This window comes from Malurus melanocephalus, unplaced genomic scaffold (genome assembly GCF_030028575.1).
Source record: "Malurus melanocephalus ecotype Western Australia unplaced genomic scaffold, MMel_1.1 scaffold_290, whole genome shotgun sequence".
Classification (NCBI taxonomy): Eukaryota; Metazoa; Chordata; class Aves; order Passeriformes; family Maluridae; genus Malurus; species Malurus melanocephalus.
This window is the reverse complement of record NW_026623522.1, coordinates 251,484-253,367: the sequence shown is the minus strand read 5'-3', so window position 1 is coordinate 253,367 and position 1,884 is coordinate 251,484. Positions and strand designations below refer to the sequence as shown.

At 51.4% G+C, this 1,884-nt stretch overlaps 1 protein-coding gene across 1 annotated transcript in view; it reads right to left on the bottom strand.

The window, feature by feature from the left end:
- The window catches only part of CFAP69 (cilia and flagella associated protein 69), a 29,297-nt gene extending 28,473 nt beyond the window's left edge, over positions 1-824 (bottom strand). Inside the window, 1 exon segment of the mRNA XM_057376775.1 lies at positions 154-824. Coding sequence (XP_057232758.1) covers positions 154-824 — 671 coding nt within the window.
- Between the last annotated feature and the right edge of the window lie 1,060 nt (positions 825-1,884).

The following is a 1,884-nucleotide window of genomic DNA, read 5'->3' as shown; positions in this document are numbered from 1 at the left end:
TTGTGGTAACCCTCAGTTTATTTACAGTGACAAATACATACTGTGCTTCACAGCTAATATTTAAGGGTGAATATTTGACACAGGGTCCCGCTAGCTGCAGTGCATGTCTGCACACTATTATTTTCATTATTTCAGGTTTCCTAAGGTACTTACCGCCTCCAGAGCGAGCAGGGCATGGCAGGGCCAGGCAGGGGAGAGTAGGGCAGGGTAGAGCAGGGCAGGGCAGGGTAAGGCAGGGCAGGGTAGAGCAGGGGGCCCGGGCCGGCGGCAGCCGCAGCGGCGGGGTTGGTGGTGCCCCTGCCCGCGGGAGCGCTCACCTGGGCGCCGTCCGGGCCGCTCCTGCGCCGCTGGCTGCCGCTGCTAGAGGAGCCGGGGCCCGGGGAGCTGGAGGTCGCCCATGGGTCCGGGGGCTCGGCAGCGGCCAGCGAGGCCATGGTGCCTCCGCGCGGCGGCAGCGCGGCCCGGCCGTTGCCATGGCAGCGGGGCGGTGCCTCCTCCCGGCGCCGGGGCCCGGCCCGCCACAGCCTGAGGGGCCCCGTGCCACCGCCACAGCCTGAGGGGACCCGTTCCACCGCCACAGCCTGAGGGGCCCCGTGCCACCGCCACAGCTCAGCCGCCACCTCCGCATCTGACACCGTCCTCCACCCTGACACAAAAGTCACTTCTTGGGCTTTATCTGTGATCGCGACCTCGTCGAGAAAACCATTTCCCCATCGCTGCGGTGCAGAGGCTCGGCGGCTGCCRCATGGTGGGGAGCTGGAAGGGAAGAGGCTGGTCGATCCGTAACAAATAACCATGAAAAAACCCCAATGAGAGACCACCATGACAAACCCCAGACAGGAAAGCACTGCTTGGGGTAGCCTGGCAGCGGGGAGGAGGGCGAGAGGAACCTGTTCTCTGCACAGATCAGTGGAAAAAAGTAATAAAAGGTAGGGASAGAAGCATAAGGGAATGTGGGTGGATGTGTTCTACCTGCAAACAGCGAGCAGCTGTTCGAGGCTTATTTGACAACTCAGATTCAAGGCCAACACAGCTCTTGGTGTGTTCACATGTACTCTATTGGACTGCACGCTTTAGCTGCCCTTCCTAGAATTTGGATATCCTTTAGACAAGTTGTGTACCTGTCACATTGGATACGCACATATCCCAGATCTTTGAGTGCAGGCACTGTTGATGCCAACCCCAATTTTCATTAACAAATAATTAACTACAGTGATTCCAAACAAACATTTGAATATGTGAATAGATTTATTGAACKGTAAGATAGCTGTGTAAATCTTTAGACACCTTTTAAATGAAGTGATTGGTAACAATCAATAAAGACACCTTGAGGGCTCCAGCTATAACCAACACAGTTCTTATTTTCATTTTTCCCAGCTTGCATGCTACACCCTCCCATTTCCTACCTGCCTTCTGCAGAAATAAGGTGCACATCATGTTTAGTACTCACATATGCTATAGAATTCTCCTTCCATCAAAAGGGAAAATACACAATATTGTGTATATGTGTATACACACACATACCCATGCACACTCTGCATTTAGTAGAAATTCATCCTGTATGGAACTCCAAAATGATGGCAAAAATATAGTCTAGCATAGTATGGGACTCTTATTTTAGAAAACACAATGTTTTTCTAAGTGCCATTTGACATCCATAACATCTTGAGTTGTGATCACAGGAACACGGCTCATAAAATGGTAGGACCTGTGGTACATTATGCAGTGCTCTCACTGGATGTGACAATGCAGTTGCCAGTCTTGGAGCTGGTGTTTGACACTTTTTATCTGTCCATGTACACACACCTCTCCATTAACCATTTTACTGGCCCTTCCATRTTCTACTTAAAGATTTGTTTTTGTGAACATTCTGTTTTGTATTTG